Raw genomic sequence first — 18134 nt, 5'->3', positions numbered from 1 at the left:
TCGGCCTCGAGACACGACACAAAGTTGTTTACCTCGGACCATAGCAAATTCTTTATTTATTTGGACGTCAAATCCTGAGTTGACTAATCCTTTTATTTACTAAGTTGACTCAGATCATCATATTTCACTCATCTTTCCCCTTAATATATTCCATTCTTAAATCCTTTGATCAAAGAGAGAATTCAATTATAATTAGGCTTGTTTTAATTCGTGATCCGGCGTTTTACGACATATGTCACGAGAGAGGACATCGGACGGCATCATCCCAAATCTTGCCTCTGATGCTCTAAGTACTCGCATCCGCGGCCGATATCTTTCCTTCTTTTCGACCCACTATTGCGCTCTCCTTACCCCTTTTCTTCTTCTTCTTCTTCTTCTTCTTCTTCTTCGTCTCTTTTTTTCCCCCCTCGATTTCGAGGGTTTTTTTTTGAATTTTTTTCCGTCTTTATTTCCTCGTAAACCTTAATCCTATCACCCTCCATAGGATCAGTATCGGATCGGAGTGGTGCGTGGAAGCCCTAGCGCGAGAAAGGATGCAGCAGCTGAGGCTCAAGCAGCAGCAGGCTTTGATGCAGCAAGCCCTCCTCGTCCAGCAGCAGCAGCAGCAGCAGCAGCAGTCCCTCTACCCCCACCCTGGCCTCTTGGCCGCACCTCAGGTCCGTCCCACGCCTCGCCCTCAAATTCCCTTTTCTGGATCGGTTGCGATGTTTTCTTAAAAATCTCATCCTTGGTCGTAGTGTGTAGTTTCTGTTACTCAATTTGAATTTTTTTCCCCATGTGTAGCTCGTAGAATATGTTTATTTTATGATGGATGTTAGGGTTCTTGGATCTCGAAATGAGGGTTTTTATGTGTTGGATTACGAAATTGGGGTTTTCTTCATGTTGTTCGTCGTTCCCTCTTTTCGCGGGTTCTTGGTAGTAAATTTATGCAGCAATCCACAAACCAGGGGTTTTCTGGCACCGTACCCTCGTTTCCTGATTAGCGCTATTTCGGTTACATTTTTCTGAAATTTTACTTTGGGGGCATTTGGGACTGCTCCATTTCTTCGTATTGTTGCTTTAACGTCGTAGTAATTAAGAGTCTATGCATCTTGCGGCGATCTTTTTATTATAAATTATTGCTGCTTGAAAAAATCATACTTTTTTTTGGGGGGGATCATATTTACATTCTAGAAATTGTTCCATAGTATTGCGTCATACTTCTTATGTGTTTTTCTTTTTCTGGAATCAACCAAGTTGTTTGTATAAAGATTATTGAATTTTCAATTTTCATTTGCAAGTTCATTTCAAGTCTTCGGCAATGCTGAGGGAAGAGCATTAGTAACTTTTTTAGTTAACCTTGCCATTTATATTCATACTTAGTTCTTTTGGCTTTTCATGTTCATATTTATCACTATTGAAGGCTAAAGGATTAGAGTTTGGTGTAAATCCCTGGGATGTGAAAGATGATTGTTACTATTGTGGAAACTTAAGTGAGAGATAGTATTTGGAGATGCTTGTTGTTCTATTGGTGGAATTTTCTGATTTATATAGTTATTTATTAGGCTTAGGATTACTTTAATTTTATGAGTTTCTTTTTTTTATTTTGTTTGTGGGGCCTATTTTTTTTTCTGTTTTCCTATTCATTTGCACTTTTATTTTGCAGATAGAGCCAATCTTAAGTGGGAATCTGCCTCCTGGATTTGATCCAAGCACATGTCGCAGTGTGTGAGTGTCATTAGGGCTTTTTTTTTCCTTTTGATCTTTTTGCTCATACAATTTATGCCTTTTATTCTTTTAGTGTAGTTACGTCCTCTCTTGATTGTGGATTAGTGGGGGGGATTCCATTCTTTCAGTTTTTCCATTGTTTAGCTTGTTCTCTGCAAGTTGTTGTTTTAGTTATATAGAATTTCATAATCATCTTGATTGGTACCCTCTTTTATATATGGCACATTCGAAATAGTGATACTGTTTTTGTTTCTGGACCTGTTAGTTGGAGATATGATATCATACGCCAGTATTTTTTGTTTATCTATTCTAATAAATAACCTGGATTTTTGATGAGGGCCTGTCATGTCATTATATGCAAATATAGAATGTTAGAGCCCCTCCATCATTAAAATCAGTGATGTGTTTTGAGGATGTTTGAAAATGTGCTTTGAATTTTTTTTAATTTTGTTTGTCGTCATATGGTGATTAGTCATATGATCTGATATTTTTTTCCCAGGTATGTAGGCAATGTGCATCTTCAGGTTACTGAAGCCCTTCTTCAAGAGGTTTTTCAAAGTACTGGTCCCGTTGAAGGGTGCAAGCTCATTAGGAAAGAGAAGGTCAGTTACCTCTCTATTCTTCAATATAACTCATTCTATTGTGGTGTTTTTTCCCCCGGATTTTTTTCTTTAGGATTCCAGTTTCAGTTTTGACATCAGTGTGAAAAATAGGCTAATTTAGATATATTTAGCTAATTAATACGTTGATCTTAAATTGGTTTCAAAATTCTCTCGATGTTTGAATACTTGTGTAGTTCTTATTTTCTGCACTAATGAAATGGTGAAAAGCTGGTATCAGTGTTATATATGAAATTTCATGGATCCCATATTTTTTTAATTTGGCTTACAAATATTTGCAAAAATATCTTGTTCTATATTTTTTTTCATTAAGTTGAGTGAATTAGAAATAAAAGATTTTAATAAGATGGAGAAATATGCTCTTTTGTGCTTACAACCTTTTCTAAATTGATGTTCATTTGCTTTGTGAACAGTGTGATGCTGGTTTGTTCTTAATGGTTGCCTTGGTTTATAATTTTCATTTTGATAATGTTATATGACAAAACGATGCCTTTTTGTCTGCCTGCAATATATATGGCAGCTTATATTTTAGTAATATTGCATTAATGATTTTTTTTTATCATACCTGGATATTGGCATGTTAGGATTTCCATTGTTTGTTTTAAATGTTGATCCAACAGTAAATAGCTTGCTTTATAGCAGAATGGGATATGTCGCTTTCACATCTTTCACGTCTTCGACATTTCATTCACTTTGATTGTATGAGAGTTGTTCTGTGTTTTTCTGTCTGCCATCCTAGTACTCTTGCAGGATAAAGCATTCACCATAGTTTAAGTGGTCATCGTATCAGTATTGGTCTCCAATTAGATCATTATGGTACCAACAGTGTACCATGTGGATGCACGATATGATTGTCACCTTGACTTGTTTGGCCAGTAGTGACAAACCAATGAAAAGTTCTTTTTGGTTGTCTTTTAGGAGTGTCTTCTAAATGAATGAATTACATAAATTACATAATTCAAGTCACTTACACGGTTACACCACTAATGTTGTCAGTAATGATAACAATGATACAAGTAATGTCACTTGCTGAGCGGACCTTGTCCACTAGCTAATCCCATGCCCGGTCTTGTTTTGTAAAACCTTGGCATGTATGTAGCTGGCTGTATGCTTGGTATTGCTCTTTATTGTTGTCTTGTTTTCAGTGCAATGGCATACTGGCGTGGTTAGTAATATTTATTGTGGCACATGTAATGTGCATCATATATATATACAGACTGATATTTAATCCATTGTATATTTCTTTAGTTTCTAACTATAATATGCTTGTTCTGATTTGACTTTGTAGTCATCATTTGGTTTTGTTGATTATTATGACCGCCGATCAGCTGCACTTGCAATTGTTGCACTTAATGGGAGGCATTTGTAAGTTGGACAATTCTATTTTGTATTTTGTTGTCCGTTTATTAGTACTTTGTCATGCTTATGCTGCATGCATTTGCAGGTTTGGCCAACCTATTAAGGTTAATTGGGCATATGCCAGTGGGCAAAGAGAAGACACATCAGGTCCAATTTTAGATAATTTCTTTCTCAAAATTTATGCTTCAGTTCAGATTGGCTTGTACTGTATTGGAAATCACTGACATAAGGAAAATATCTTGTTTTTGGTATATGCAGGGCAATACAACATCTTTGTTGGTGATCTTAGCCCCGAGGTCACAGATGCCACCTTGTTTGCATGCTTTTCTGTATATCCGAGCTGCTCGTAAGTTTTCTTGACCTTCGTATTTGTTATATGTATAATATTATTGTCTCTGTATTTTATTAATTTTATTTTTTTGGTGCCTTTTATGTTTAGGTCATGTAAGAACTTAGCAAACCAGCTCTTTTTTTTCTAAATGTTCATGTGAAACTTGTGTCACCACATGCACCTGTGTTTTTCTTTTTCTATAGAGATGCAAGGGTTATGTGGGACCAAAAAACTGGGCGTTCAAGGGGATTTGGTTTTGTTTCTTTCCGAAATCAACAGGTCAGTTGATCAGTTGATAATCAGCTTTTAAGGTCTCTAGTATGATTGAACCTTTTCTTTTACCATTCTTTTTGTAGGAGGCTCAAAGTGCCATCAATGACTTGTCTGGTAAGTTGCTCTTCAACAACTTTGTTGTTACGCTAGCATCAATCATCTTGCCTTAGGCTGGCTGCTTGACATTGGTCTTATTTTTTTACTGGTTTCTGTAGATGTTAACAATTTGAATCTTGTTGGGAGAAAAAGACCTTGATCTTGTAGTGGTTGCTTATTGCATAGATTACATATACCAAGATTAATGGGGCAACACTTATTGATGTATTTACATTATAACATAAGATGATCACTGTAGTTTAACTCATGATACTGACGACCATGGGTTTGCAAATTTGACTTGAATGGTCTTCTGCCGACATGTTTCAGGCAAGTGGCTTGGCAGCAGGCAAATTCGTTGTAATTGGGCTACGAAGGGAGCTAATGCTAATGAAGACAAACAAAATTTAGAATCCAAGAATGCGGAGCTAACAAATGAATCTGCAGGTGGGTGACATGTTGAACTGGTGCAATAGCTAGGCACACAATATATTGTTTTTGTGAGTTACACAGTTATGTTTGTAGACCTTCCCTTGATTTAATTTTTTTTTGGCAAAAGCTATTCAGATTTTTTTTTTTAAACCACTAAGTTAGATTGTCATACTAAATTGAGGTGTTTGTCTACCTTGATTGTGTAATGGACTTTCTTCTTCATTCTAGATTTTACAGTACAAAGTTTGTGGTTTTATATATGTTTAGCTTTAGAATTTACATCAATTGAGAATTGTTTGTGTACCCTGTCTCCAGGAATAATTATCTGTACACTTGGTATTTCCTTGCAGAACATTGAAATATATCCAGATGCACTTACGCCATCACTAAACTTATGCAAGGAAATACCAAGTGAATAAATTTAGTCCATGATGCTGATGTGGTTTCTATCCTATCACTAAACTTATGCAACATTAGTATGATGTGATAGATTATTGTGTAATTTGCCCCATTTTACAGTTAATGGTGCTGTGATTTGTTTGGTCCTTGTTGATTTTTTTACACATACATATAACTGGTGCACTAAGAGTAATTGTGGTAAGGGAGGTGATAGCTGGGTTGTCTATAGGTTTCCTAATTTTTTGAGGGGCTGTATTTGAGAAGATATTTTGTAAAGTCACAGGGGTGGACAAGCAATTGCCCCTAGGACCCATTACAAAAGTTCTGATTTTGTACCAAGGTTGATAATATAATATTCAGGCCAGTTTTTTTTTTTTTGATAATTTCATCATTGTTTTTTTTGCTCTTGGTTTATCTACTATGTTAGAATGATGTTCTTAATTAGCGCAACATAGGAGTTATTGTCAAATGGTTGTCATTAGAATATTTCCCAAGCATTTTAGTATCTTACCATTGAAAATGATTGAATTAGGTTGAGCATTTATGTGCTTTCAAATCAAGAGAAAAGATTGGGCTTTTGATTTTTTTAAATATGTTAGAATGATGTTCTTAATTAGTGCAACATAGGAGTTATTGTCAAATGGTTGTCATTAGAATATTTCCCAAGCATTTTGGTATCTTACCATTGAAAATGATTGAATTAGGTTGAGCATTTATGTGCTTTTTCAAATCAAGAGAAAAGACGGGCTTTTGATTTTTTTTAAATATGTTAGAATGATCAACATAGGAGTTATTGTTAAATGGTTGTCATTAGAATATTTCCCAAGCATTTTAGTATCTTACCTTTGAAAATGATTGAATTAGGTTGAGCATTTATGTGCTTTTTCAAATCAAGAGAAAAGATTGAGAATTTATTTTGGTTGTTTGGCTAGTTTGTGAACCTTATTTTTTAAATAATTAGCAAAAAGTAGATCAAGAAAATATCAGAATAGAGTAAGTCAAAGCCTGTTGATGAACTTTAGTCCTAAGAATCTAAAGTTGGGGATGCTTCATGGTAAAACCATTTGGGCCCAGTTGATTCCTAAGCCATCACCTTCTGCAAATGTGAAGTCATATATAACCCTGATTTATCCAGTCAATTTTTTATTGTTTGATGGATAAAGATGATGTTCTGCTAAAAGTACCTGGTAAGTTGTTTGTCATACTAATGTAATATTTACATAGTCATTTCAAATGTAGCAGCAAGATATTGTGTACCCATCTACTAGGAATTAATAATTGTATGGGTTGTAGCTTGTATTTAGATGGCACATCAAGATGCAATTGCCCGAGTCCGAGCATGTTTTACTTATGATCATTGCTTGACAGAATAGTTCAACATTAGCTGTTATTTTTTATCTTGTTTTTTGGAGTAGCATTTTGATTTACGGGCCATAATTATTTTTACCATGCAGAAGATGGCCAAGAGTACACAAATGATGATGGTCCAGAGAATAACCCACAATATACAACTGTCTATGTGGGTAACCTTGCTCATGAGGCAAGCATCTCTCCTCCCTCCATTCTCCTCTCCCCTCATGATATTCTTCTATCAATTCAACTGTCACTCCCCAACCCGATGTATATTGGTTTTTGTTTTTTCAAAATGTGAACTTTTTACTGGTATCAGTATCTCATTTATATGCAACATGTCACAAAGCTCATATTGATTCTTTGGTGGGTATCCTATTGCTGCTTCAGTCTGTTTTAGAGGATTTAGCTGCCATTCAGTGCTTGTCATAATTATTTGATCATGTCTGAATTGATTTTGCAAATTGCATTTTCTGTTGTTGAGGTCATTTTTGTTCTGAGTTGTCGAAATGTAAAAAAATGACAGGTTACTCAAGTTGATCTCCACCGCTATTTCCATGCCCTTGGTGCTGGAGTCATTGAGGACGTTCGTATACAACGCGATAAAGGGTTTGGTTTCGTGAGATACAGTAGCCATCCTGAAGCTGCTTTGGCTATTCAAATGGGAAATGGTCGAATATTTTGTGGAAAGCCAATTAAGGTATAGTTGGATTATTTGGTACATTTACACTGAATTCTAGTGCCCATATATATATGTATATATATATATATATGTATATATATATTATTGGAGCTTAGATGTTTTTGAATCTATGGATATACAATGTCAGAGTTTTTGGTTCTGTTCAAAATTGTGGCTTTACAAGACTCATTTTTATGGCAAATTTTAATTCAATTTTTAAGCTGTGTTCATTTACTATTTGGATGTCCTCAATTGAAGCTTATGTTTGAGAAAACCAGTGTTGGTCTTCTTCTGCAAGCCTGGGTATTTCCAATGCTGATTCCTTTGGGATATTAACTTAAACTTCATACAAGCATTGAGCTTGCCTGTGGTGAACAGTGTTAAATCTAAGTCCTCTGCTGACATGGGATGATGTACTTGACTGATTAATTTGCAGCCTTGGACTAGTTGATATTTGACAGTAGATACATGACTCATCCGAGTTAGCTACTCATACCTTAAATGGCAAAAATTCTGTTGTTGAATGTATCATCTGTTTGTGCTATATAATGAGTTTCAAATCTGATGATTGGGTAAGTCATATAATGAATGAACAAGGAAAAAAGAGAACCTACTTTCTCTAGTTTTAATTGGTTGATTCAAACACTGATATATATTTTTTCATGACACTGATTCATTAAATTGAAAAATCGCCTTTTCTTTTAGCCAGAAGATCACATTTTCTAGCGTGGATGAAATATTTTTTATGTTTTGGCTGTTGCCGCTGATTCAGGAACCAAATAATTCGCTTGTATTTGCAATTGTTTTCTTAATGTTATTAGTTTTATCTTTTTATGTAATATACTCTACCTTTTACCTTAATGATCTTTAACTGTTGGAACTACAAAATGCTACTTAACATCCTTGTTTGAGTCGTTTTACCATCCTTCAAATAATGGAGCATGGACAATCACACATGCCACATCATAGTGTGATGCACACTGACACAGTATAAGAGTAGGAAAAGATTGTCATGAATATGACAATTAATACTTGTTATGAACCGTAAATATGATGTTCATAGATTGTTTAGATTGTAAGAAAAGTACTACCACGATTCACATTAGTTGCAGTTAAATAGATATTGTCAATGTTAATCATCTCTTGATGCCTTGTTTAAATGATTTGTCTTACCATATATTCCATTGTTTACCATAGGTGTAGATGCTGCGAGTTTCTTGGTATGTTTTGGGCTGTTGCAAGTCTGTGTTTAGCATGAATATCGCATGAACATGACAACTATTTTGTAGTGTTCGTGCGTCATAGTCTCCAAGAAGTTTGATTGTTGAATGATGCAGCCTTGATTGCTCCTGTGGTGTGCACACACCATCTGGCTTTTGTATCACTGTAGGAAATCATGTTCTGATGGATCAATGAAATTATGTTATCCGACTGAATGTCTTTGTTTCTTCTCGTTACATTCATTATTTATATAGACTTCACTGCATATATGTACGAATGCTGTGTTTGATCAGCTCATTGACTTGCTTTGGTTTCAGTGTTCCTGGGGCAACAAACCGACGGCACCAGGAACGGCCTCCACGCCACTGCCTCCACCTTTGGCTGCTCCATTCCCTGGATTCTCTGCAACCGACCTCGTTGGTTATGATCGTGTAATGGCATTGAGCAAGATGGGTGCCAACCAGGCACTGATTCATGCTCAGGGTCAGCATGCTCTGAAGCCAGCTGCAATGGGGATGGGTGCTGGAAACAGCCAGGCTATCTACAATGGCGGGTTCCAAAATGTTGGTGCAGCACAGCAGCTCATGTATTACTAGTGATCGTATGCATCCACAGACCCATATGATCGACCGAGGATCTTGGAGATTTCGCTTTTATTGTTCTTATATCTTCTTTTATACTTAATGTTTTCGTGTGTATACTTGTATTACCGGCACTGCACAATTATGTAGACCTATGGAGTGTCTGTAGGGTTTGATAAATAGCCTCCTATCCTTTATATACAGTTTTCATCTCTTTGTATTTAGATCTTGAGGGAATTCTCAGTGTGTTGCTTTTAGGGTTTGGTATTACCGTACAGTCCCAGTCTTTGGATAAACGATCTCGTTGTGTTGCTTTTGTGGTTTGATGTCCATGGACCTCATTCATGTAGCTTCTTCTGCTTTATTCTACCTAGAAACATCCCAGCTTTCTTTGCAGATACGTCATGCCCAAACTAATGGTAGTATTAAATGTGTATGTTGGTGTGGTTGGTGGCATTAGTAATCTATGCTCCAAGGAAGAATTGAAGAAGGAACCAAAGAAGAAAAAGAGTAAACCAAGATGTCTCGAGTTCAATTATTGGCAAAAACACACACAGGTGTTGAAACTTCGATTACAAGTAACAATTTCTGTCTCATCTTTTTCCTCGGGCAAATCAACTAACGATTCTTGCTCAATCTTGCGAACCTTCAAACGTATACGCCTATGGATGCACATACAAAGGTGCATACTTCGAACGCACGTTTCCGCCTACAAGCAACGGATCATCTCTCGTTGATGCCGGAATATTTGATGCCCTGATCTCAGCCTCAGCAACGAAGGGGAGTCATGACACCACGATAGCCGTAAAGAAGAGTTGGCCGCCGGAGTAGGGCGAGCCAGATGGATTCGGGGCTTCAACGCCACGTTTCTCCTGGTACTCGTCGCTCACCATCTGTTGATATCGGCACTCCATGCTGCAGAACGCCTTCTCTCTGCGGTGGAAGTTGCATTTCGATTAGAACACATAACGATCGATCACGAATCCATCAAAGCTACGGATTAATTTCTACTTCATCAGCTCAATAAAGCAAGCTAGAAGCTGAAATCGATATAGAATAAATGATTGGGAAAGGCATGGATTTGCAGCATACCTATACATGAAGATATCCATCCCGTGTAGCCTCTTCCCACACAGAAAGCAGTTGCTGAGGAAGTCAGCCACCTGGGACTCTTCGGTGGCGACCGGCGGTGGCGATGCACAACAACCCCCTTGAGCCCTCTCCCAATGCCTACCCCCGGGGCACACTTGAGGACGACTCGTCCTCGGCGAACCGATCGCGATCGGTAAAGTCGTCGCGTGGAGCTTCCTCGGGCTCTCGCCGCCGGCCTTCTCGAGCGCCACTGCGATGCCTAGTCCGACGCCACCAGAATCGCTATTCTTCCACCTCCTCGGATACAGGGAATTCCGCTCGGATGGGGTGGTCGGGCTCGGGATTGCGCCGGTGAGCCACATCCGGTCACCGAGACCGATCGCGTCCGGCAGCTTTCCGATGATTGGGCGTGGTTGATGCACCATCCCGGCCTGTGTCGTCTCAGATCTCCGTGGCCGGAGAGGTGGAGTAATTGGCCTTCGCTCCGTGTTTCCTGAGACGACTTCCAAGTCTCCCGTCGACGTCTACTTCAATCGCTGTCGCTTCTTTACGATTGGCTTCAGAAAACCACGGCCGAAGGAAAAGGTCTGCGAGTTCCCATGTAAGGCTTTCACATACAAGCGCCTACACCGCAATGAGCAATCGAAACCGTCCAATACATAGATGGACGGTCCAGATCACAAGAAAACAGCAGAGGTGGTGGCTCGTATACTGAAGCGTTGAAGCAGTAGAGGAATCGCACGGAAGACCGGGATGACCGCGAGATGGTGACAGATAGCAGGCCAAGTGACCCACACGTGTCGGGGGGTTAATACGACGTCGGTTTGAGGTGGTACCCGAAACTGAACGGTACCAAAGTGACTAGTCGAATGACCAAAATATCCTTCCATGCCATTGAACTGGTCTACGTGCGACTTTACACGCTCATCCAAGCTTCGCTCTTCTCACGTGACGCCGAGTGGAGCCCCGTGTTTCATCGGAAGGCCCACGCCGACTCGTCATTGGGTGAGGCCGTGACGTTGATACCCTTCCCACGGTGGATCTTTGGTGTGGGCCAGAGATGATGGCCTTCGTTGGGCTCACTTTTGGGTCCCATTCGATCGGATTCAGATATTTTGATTGATTTATATGTCTAAGATGATAATAGAGATTGACCAAATATTGCTAATCATATTATTATTATTATTATTATTATGCCTGTGGTGAATGCAGCAGTAATTGATGTTAACCTTTTTTTTTTAACAGCGATAGCTCGTCGATACAGACATCAAGACACGAAGCTTGCGGTGAGAGAGAGTCACCGGAGATAACCCCTGTGACATTCCATGCCACTATGCATGGGACTAAGGATCTTTTCTTGGCCGGAATTTATCCTCGATTAAACTTCCAACAATTACACACTTGAATCGACAGGATCATATGATTTCAGACGTTCATAAACATACAAAATCGACTCTTTTGCTGTCGAAATCGTTGAAAATTGCATGGTTTTGGATTTTTGTCATCCGTGTTAGGGAAGACGACGCAATTCGGCAACTAACTCTCTCCGTCCAAAGGCCGGCGAGCCTCCAAACCATGAGGCGAAGCCACGCCGACCCTTCGCCGTTTGATGCTGCGGCCTTGTACGTACATCTCCACCGTGCATGTGGAAGCTTAAACCCGCTTGGGTCGTTCTCCGGTGGGACATATTGTTTCTCCGTCCACAGGCATTAAAAGATCCCCAAGTACGGCTGTTGTAAGCGACTGTGGACTTTGTTCTACTGCGGCCGCGCTGCCCCAGCCGCACTCCGATTTCCCTCTCCTATAAATACAGGCTTTCTTCATCCTGATGTTGTCAGTGCATGGCGTGTGTACTGCGTCTGGGGATGGAGAAGCCGAGTTCCAGCAAGGGGGTGGCGCCAAAGTACAAGGGGGTTCGGAGGAGGAAGTGGGGGAAATGGGTGGCGGAGGCGAGGTACCCCAACAGCCGGGAGAGGCTGTGGCTCGGCTCGTTCGCGACGCCCGAGATGGCGGCGAGGGCCTACGACGCTGCCGTGTACTGCCTGCGCGGCCCCGGTGAGGCGCTCAACTTCCCGGACCAGCCGCCGAACATACCGTCGGCGGACAAGCTGAGCAAGTACGAGATACGGGCCGCGGCGGTGCGACACGCGCACGAAGGCGCGAAGCGGCCGCAGGAGGGAGAAGCTCGACAGGGAGGTGGTGAGGAAGCGGTGGATCCAGGCGAGAGTAGCTCGGGGTTGGGGATGTCGGGAGAGCCGGTGGAGGAGTCGTTGCCGGACTTGTTCGACTCCGGAATGGTTGGCGGAATGTGGCCGCTGGAGGACAATGATTTCTGGATTGGTGGCGACGGCGGTGGTGGCCATGATGATGATGATGACGACGACGATGATGGCGGCAACGAATGCGTTCCTCTTTGGAACTTCTAAGAGTCTTAATTTTCCTATACAAGTATGCGTGTCAGAGTCTCTGATTCAGATTCATTATGTATTTATCGAGATCCATCCTAGCACAGAAAAACAAGAAAGAAAGGGAAGAAATAACGACGACGTACAAGTTGTTCCCAATCATTCAAACAGTAGAAGACACGAGTGAAGTTGTTTCATGTTTTTGTATTACAGTTTTCTACTTTGGTAATAGAAAACGGAAGTGTTTTTAGTGGACCGAACCAAACCGGGCCGTCAGTGCCGGCTCTTCTTTCCCGTTAAGCCAAGCCCTAGCCCTCTCTCTCACTATCGGTTTCCTCCAGTGAGGCGGACTCCTGCCCGGAAGAGCTCGTTGTCTGCTCGACGACCTTGGCCAGCCGCTCGAACTCGAGGCTAGCACAGAGGGCTGGATGTGCGACCGAGGCCAAGCGTAGCGGAAGACGTAGATTAGGCGGAGTGCGGCGCATTGCTATTGTTGGTCATCGGCGCCGCGGTAACCTCGCTTCCCACTATCCTCTCTCCTACTCCGTGCCGGCCGGCGGATTCCGTCGGATTGAAGAAGGCGTCACATCGACGTTAAAAATTCGGTTCGCTCGTGGCACACCGACCCCTTCTCCCATATCGATAGATGAATTTCTTTTGGACATTTTAACGAGCACCATACTGGTGAGTAGGTGACGTTGGATTCAGATGGTTTGCTACCAGATTATTTGAGGTCCAAATTTGATTTCTCTATATACTCTGAAGCTTCTTCGATCATACTTCTTGTGTTCATCGGGTGGTTATGTGGTCCAGCCACAGGTCCTCGTTACCAAGGCACGAAGGGGAATCCTGGTTGCATTGAAAAATAAGAGAAACATATTCCTTTGAGTTATATTTGACAAAAATTAGTCAAATCAATGTCAGGCCGTGGTGCTTCTGATGTACTGAGGCTTGCATCGGTTGGTAGACGGCTCCTATTGCATGTTTTCGGTGATAGTGTATCATGTTCAACTGTGTCGACGGGAAGAGGTGCATTTTCTCCTGATTGGCTTTACTCAGCCTTGCAAAAGCGATCAATGGCAAAGAGTCGACGGGTCCAGGACAGAAGCAAGAAGAAGCGGGTGCATGATCTTGAAGTTGTCACGGAATGCTGGAAGGTTGCTTCGAAGGTGTTGGTCATAATGGAGGTTTTGAAGAAAGAGCCCGAACAAGTAATACCTCTGAAGCGGTTGGAGCAGTATCGGCAGCAGATCAGTCTGAGTAAGCCCCATAAAGTCGAGGACTTCATCCGCAAATCGCCCAAGCTGTTCGAGATCTACAGGGACAAGAAGGGAGTGCTATGGTGCGGACTTACGGAGCAAGCCGAGGAGCTCGTAGAAGAAGAGGCTAGGCTTCTGGAAGAGCATTCGGAGAAGGCAGTTGAGCATGTTACGAGGCTCCTGATGATGTCTGTGGATAAAAGGCTTCCTGTCGATAAGATAGTACATTTTCGGAGAGACATGGGCCTTCCGTATGATTTCAGGACGAAGTGGATTCATATGTTCCCTGAACACTTCAAAGTCAGGAGAATAGAAGATGATGAGTATTTGCAACTCACGTCATGGAACCCTTCTTGGGCGGTTACAGAGATAGAGAAGAAAGCTGTGGCAACAGGAATTATCTCAGAGTCACCAGGGGAGCCTGGAGTTCTTTGTCTGCCTTTTCCAATGAAGTTTCCACCAAACTATGGTAAGGTCTTTAGACATGGTGGACGAATTGAGCATTTTCAGAAGAGGTCATACCTGTCACCTTATGCTGAAGCAAGAGGACTAATGCCTGGATCACAGGAGTTTGATAAAAGGGCAGTAGCCATTATGCATGAGATATTGAGTTTTACCATTGAAAAGAGGCTTGTCACCGATCACCTCACGCACTTTCGGAGGGAATTTGTAATGCCTCAAAAGCTAATGCGGCTTCTTCTGAAACACTTTGGCATTTTTTACGTTTCTGAAAGGGGTAAGCGGTTTAGTGTCTTTCTGACAGAAGCATATGATCGTTCGGAGTTGATAGACAAATGCCCTTTGGTGCTTTGGAAGGAAAAAATTCTCAGACTTACTGGTTATAGAGGGAGGAGGAAGAGAATAAACAATTATAGTGATTTCTCTGATTCTAAGGATGATTTGATCGAGGGGAATCATGACAATAGAAGTAGTTTGATGGAAGTTGAGGATGGAGAGATCTTTGGTACGATGGATGATTCTTCCATTATAGATGAATCCGAGATGGATGTCGGAGAGGTAAAGGAGGCATATGAAGATTGAGTACTTAAGGTTAGTTCTTCATGCTGAATGCATGATTTATTGGTGGCGTCTTGTCTGAAATTTTAATTGATATGCTGGTTTTGTGATAATAAATGAATTATAATGTTTCAAATTATCCGAGATGTTGTGCTTGTCTTCTGTCTCACATATGTTGTGCATCTTGTAACAAACTAAAATCCTCAAGGCTATATTTGTTCCAAATTATACAAGTTTTTGCCAGGACATGATTGGTTCATATTTATCTCAGAGTGATTGTGCATCCTGTAACAAACTAAAAATCCTCAAGCCGATCATTGTTTTAATTATGCTGCATGATTTTTGCCAAGATATGCATGATATTTTTTTATGCCTACTTATGGTATGCACTTAATTGCTAACTCTGGTCGACTAAACAAATAATAGTTCTTACACAGGCCCTTTTTGCTTCAATGATGTGAGCTGGAAAATAGGGTGTGGAATCAGAATGATTAAGAGATGTTCATTGTTGCTGGTTGAGCGGAGAACTGAACTTCGGAATGGACATGAATCGGAGTATGCAAATTATCTCTTCTTTGCACTCCATTGCACGGTCCGAGAGAGAGCAAGAATTCAAGAATCATTCGCACCAAGTAAGAAGATTCTGCTAAACTTTTATTTATTCTTTCTCAAAATGATAGCATTTCCTTTGGTGTCTAAATATTGTTGACGGGTCTTATTCCCATGATATCATTAAGAACATAAATGGTTTTGTTAGACAAGGCAAATAGGTAAAAGGTAAAAGAGAGGTGAGATCTTGTTCAGAATCAAGTTTCGCTACCGATCTATTGCATGGTTTTTTTTTTTTTTTTTATGCCAATATCTACTGCTTTCATAAGTTTCTGAGCCATTATTTTTTCACATTTTACTTTGTTTTCATTGTAATTAACTGTACTATATGTTTGTTTCCTCCATTTTACTGTGAGGGATGATTTGCCTACACATAATATAAAGTACAATCACGTACATGAAGGGCTAAAATGTTGGATAACTTGGTGGTTCAAAGGGTCGATTCCAACAGGCCCAGAAAACTAGTGGCTGGAAGTTAGTATAGCCATCCAACCTCTAAAGAAATTATGGTGGTTCACCTTCTTAATTCACACTTCCACTGGAAAAGCAATTATTCTCAGACAGGTCACCTTAATTCGATCGTTGGGAAGTCTGGTGGTTCAGCTACACTCTCTTTCGGTTTTGGTTGGTGCAAACACCAGCTGTTCCTCACCCACCTCCCCCTTTTATATATAATCGTTTTCGCTCCGTAATCACACAATCCACGAGCTAAGCTCTTTTTGCTTCTCTAGAGAAGAGAGATGGCCGGCGAGCACGCGCTCCTGTCGGCAGAGATCGTGAACCACGGAATCGAGTCCTCCGGCCCCGACGCCGGTTCACCCACCTTCTCGGTCCGTGTGCGGCGGAGGCTGCCGGACTTCCTTCAGTCGGTGAACCTGAATTACGTTAAGCTGGGCTACCGCAACCTTATCGGCCATGCCGTGTACTGGGCTACCGTACCTCTGCTCGCCGTGGTGGGAAGTCTGAGCAGAGAGGCGCTGTGGAGGAAGGCGTGGGAGGAGACGAGCTACGATCTCCCCACCCAGCTAGCTTTCCTTGTTGCGCTCGCGTTCACCGTCGCCGTCTACTTCATGTGGAAGCCGAGGCCCATCTACCTCCTCGACTTCGCCTGCTACCGCCCCTCCGACGATCTGAAGGTAGTGAACTGCACGCCCGCGTTCATGGTGGTCAATGTTGATATCCTAAGCTGCTATGCTTCTCTCTCTCTCTCTCTCTCTCTCTCTCTCTCTCTCTCTCAGGTGTCCAACGAGGAGTTCATAGAGCTGGCGAGGAAGTCCGGCAAGTTCAACGAGGAGAGCCTAACGTTTCAATCCCGGATCTTGAAGTCCTCCGGCATCGGCGATGAGACCTATGTCCCCAAGTCCATATTCTCTCCAGGCAACTGCGCCACCATGACAGAAGGCCGCGCCGAGGCCTCCACGGCCATGATCAGCGCCCTCGACGAGCTCTTCGACAAGTGCCGCGTCCGGCCGAAGGACGTCGGCATCCTCGTCGTCAACTGCAGCCTCTTCAACCCCACGCCGTCACTCTCGGCCATGATCTTGAACCACTACAAGATGAGGAGCAACATACTGAGCTACAACCTCGGCGGGATGGGGTGCAGTGCCGGCGTGATCGCGCTCGACTTGGCCCGCGACATGCTGCGGGCCAATCCCAGCAGCTACGCCGTCGTGGTGAGCACCGAGGCAGTGTCCTTCACCTGGTACACCGGCCGCAATCGGTCGATGCTCATACCGAACTGCTTCTTCCGCATGGGGTGCTCCGCGGTCCTGCTCTCCAACCGCAGGCGAGACTTCCGCCGGGCCAAGTACCGACTCGAGCACATCGTGAGGACCCACAAGGGCGCCGACGGCCGGAGCTTCAGGTGATTACACGACTGAGTTGGTGAATTAGTACTTGGTTGCAGAGATACCATAACTGGGTCGGTGACAGATCCTATGATTTCTTCCTCAAGGTGCGTGTATCAAGAGGAGGACGAGGAAAGAAAGAAGTGCCTCTGCATCAGCCGTGACCTCATGGAGGTGGGAGGCCATGCACTCAAGGCCCACATCACCACCTTCGCCCCCCGCGTCATCCCTTTCTCCGAGCAACTCCTCTTCTTCGCCACCCTTTTCTATCGTCACCTCCTCCCCAGGAAGACCGCCGACTCCGCTGGCACCAAGCCTTACATCGCCGAGTACAAGCTCGCCTTCGAGCACTTGTGCGTCCACGCCGGGAGCAAGGCGGTGCTGGACGCGCTTCAGAAGAATCTGCGGCTCGAAGACCGCCACATGGAGGCCTCCCTTGCGACCCTCCACCGCTTCGGCAACACGTCGAGCAGCAGCATCTGGTATGAGCTTGCGTACCTGGAAGCCAAAGGCCGAGTGCGTGGTGGCGACCGGGTGTGGCAGATCGCGTTCGGTTCCGGGTTCAAGTGCAACAGCGCGGTGTGGAAGGCGACACGGCGAGTCCGGAGGCCGAACAGGAGCCCCTGGCTCGACTGCGTCGACCGGTATCCGGAAGGCAGCTAGGGTTCCAAAGCTAACGCATGGGATATGCATGCATGGTGGCTTCTGTTTGCTTTCACGGTGGTCGACACTTGCTCCAAGCTCTGTTGTTCGGTTTACCGTATGTGCTTATGTTTGCTCCTTTTTATCTGCAGGTATGTCAATTCTTTTAGATATTAGAATTATATAAAAAATAATAATAATATTCAGATTAA

General features: G+C 42.5%; 5 protein-coding genes across 9 annotated transcripts; 4 read left to right on the top strand and 1 right to left on the bottom strand.

Annotated features, from left to right (window-relative positions):
• Positions 1–308: 308 nt before the first annotated feature.
• On the top strand, positions 309–9328 carry LOC135583983 (oligouridylate-binding protein 1-like). Of its 2 annotated transcripts, none has more exons than XM_065087246.1 (12): positions 309–656; positions 1646–1707; positions 2207–2309; positions 3616–3692; positions 3772–3833; positions 3945–4032; positions 4221–4296; positions 4374–4404; positions 4717–4833; positions 6675–6757; positions 7094–7267; positions 8788–9328. In XM_065087246.1, exons 1-12 carry the CDS (start codon positions 534–536, stop codon positions 9064–9066), a joined length of 1275 nt encoding a protein of 424 aa, XP_064943318.1. In that variant the 5' UTR covers positions 309–533; the 3' UTR covers positions 9067–9328. The 2 variants fall into 2 exon arrangements, with proteins under 2 accessions (XP_064943318.1, XP_064943317.1); XM_065087245.1 differs by having other exon boundaries at positions 6672–6757.
• Positions 9329–9562: 234 nt separating this feature from the next.
• LOC135595833 (FCS-Like Zinc finger 13-like) lies at positions 9563–10699 on the bottom strand. The gene is made up of 2 exons (XM_065087247.1): positions 10144–10699; positions 9563–9984 (listed from the first exon to the last, which is right to left on the bottom strand). Exons 1-2 carry the CDS (start codon positions 10566–10568, stop codon positions 9837–9839), a joined length of 573 nt encoding a protein of 190 aa, XP_064943319.1. The 5' UTR covers positions 10569–10699; the 3' UTR covers positions 9563–9836.
• A 1309-nt stretch (positions 10700–12008) lies between these two features.
• Positions 12009–12569, top strand: LOC103969792 (ethylene-responsive transcription factor ERF017-like). The gene has a single exon (XM_009383440.2). It carries the CDS (start codon positions 12009–12011, stop codon positions 12567–12569), a length of 561 nt encoding a protein of 186 aa, XP_009381715.2.
• A 251-nt stretch (positions 12570–12820) lies between these two features.
• Positions 12821–15661, top strand: LOC103968504 (protein WHAT'S THIS FACTOR 1, chloroplastic). 3 transcript variants are annotated; one of them, XM_065087244.1, is made up of 3 exons: positions 12821–13232; positions 13362–14857; positions 15262–15661. In XM_065087244.1, the coding sequence occupies exon 2, from the start codon at positions 13466–13468 to the stop codon at positions 14846–14848; it is 1383 nt and encodes a 460-aa protein (XP_064943316.1). In that variant the 5' UTR covers positions 12821–13232; positions 13362–13465; the 3' UTR covers positions 14849–14857; positions 15262–15661. The 3 variants fall into 3 exon arrangements, with proteins under 3 accessions (XP_064943316.1, XP_064943315.1, XP_009380022.2); XM_065087243.1 differs by having other exon boundaries at positions 12821–13281; XM_009381747.3 differs by having other exon boundaries at positions 12821–14857.
• On the top strand, positions 15324–18134 carry LOC103968503 (3-ketoacyl-CoA synthase 10). Of its 2 annotated transcripts, none has more exons than XM_009381746.3 (4): positions 15324–15456; positions 16165–16569; positions 16672–17297; positions 17388–18134. In XM_009381746.3, exons 1-4 carry the CDS (start codon positions 15364–15366, stop codon positions 17941–17943), a joined length of 1680 nt encoding a protein of 559 aa, XP_009380021.2. In that variant the 5' UTR covers positions 15324–15363; the 3' UTR covers positions 17944–18134. The 2 variants fall into 2 exon arrangements, with proteins under 2 accessions (XP_009380021.2, XP_064943313.1); XM_065087241.1 differs by having other exon boundaries at positions 15333–15456; positions 16170–16569.

Source organism: Musa acuminata, chromosome BXJ1-10 (genome assembly GCF_036884655.1).
Source record: "Musa acuminata AAA Group cultivar baxijiao chromosome BXJ1-10, Cavendish_Baxijiao_AAA, whole genome shotgun sequence".
Lineage (NCBI taxonomy): Eukaryota > Viridiplantae > Streptophyta > Magnoliopsida > Zingiberales > Musaceae > Musa > Musa acuminata.
The sequence above is the reverse complement of the archived record's forward strand: the minus strand, read 5'-3'. Positions and strand labels throughout refer to the sequence as shown.